The 981-nt window shown below is 50.1% G+C and overlaps 1 protein-coding gene across 1 annotated transcript; it reads left to right on the top strand.

The window, feature by feature from the left end:
• On the top strand, positions 1 to 756 carry LOC137831150 (GCN5-related N-acetyltransferase 1, chloroplastic-like). Its single transcript, XM_068638708.1, has one exon. It carries the CDS (start codon positions 30 to 32, stop codon positions 612 to 614), a length of 585 nt encoding a protein of 194 aa, XP_068494809.1. The 5' UTR covers positions 1 to 29; the 3' UTR covers positions 615 to 756.
• The last annotated feature ends 225 nt before the right edge of the window (positions 757 to 981 follow it).

A 981-nucleotide genomic window follows, 5' to 3' on the forward strand; every position in this document is an offset into this window, starting at 1 on the left:
AAGCACTTTTTCATTCTTTCTATAAAAAGATGTTGTTACGTGGCGCCATCTCCGTTCCTCTTCCACGGTGTCTCAATTTCCGCCAAGTCCGGGTGCCAACCCTTCCCCGAAAACTCTCCGTGGCGTCCTCCTCCCCCTACGGCGGTGACTACCCGCTCTCGGTCTCCGACACGGCGCTGGAGTCGCGCGGCTTCTTGTTGCGGCGCGGCGTGGAGGGGCTGGACCTGGAGGAGCTGAACGCGGTGTTCGTGGCGGTTGGGTTCCCACGTCGGGACCCGGAGAAGATCCGCCTGGCGCTGGAGCACACGCAGGCGGTGCTATGGGTGGAGCACAGGAGAACGCAGCGGCCGGTGGCGTTCGCGAGGGCCACCGGAGACGGCGTATTCAACGCCATCATATGGGACGTGGTGGTGGACCCGTCGTTCCAGGGCATCGGGCTCGGCAAGGCCGTGATCGAGAGGCTGGTGAAGGAGCTTCTGGGAAGAGGAATTTCCAATATTGCCCTTTATTCGGAGCCCCGCGTTCTCGGATTCTACCGGCCGTTGGGCTTCATTGCCGATCCCGATGGCATCCGGGGAATGGTTTACTCCAAAAGACAAAACAAAAAAAAATAGGATTTTTATTTTTGTAATTCACTTGTCTTTCAACAAGCTTTTTCCCCTTTTCCATGTATCACAGTCTTTCACATTTTTTCTTTGTAAAAGTGCTTCAATATTCAAAATTTCAAAATTCATTACAAATGTGAGGTTTTAGTAACTTCATTGTGGTTCCTAGGATTGATGAATGCCTTTATCTGTACAAAGTATCTGTGCATTGATTAGCAGTGTTTGTTCATTGCTCATACTGAAGGCTTCCACTCTAAGCAAAACCATGATTCTGAAAGTCTACAATTTTCCATTTCAGAAGCCCTCTGGTGGCAAACCAGAGTCATTATGTTAGGACAAATAAGGAAGGGAGTTGGAAGCTATATTATAAGAAAAA

Source organism: Phaseolus vulgaris, chromosome 6 (genome assembly GCF_000499845.2).
Source record: "Phaseolus vulgaris cultivar G19833 chromosome 6, P. vulgaris v2.0, whole genome shotgun sequence".
NCBI lineage: Eukaryota > Viridiplantae > Streptophyta > Magnoliopsida > Fabales > Fabaceae > Phaseolus > Phaseolus vulgaris.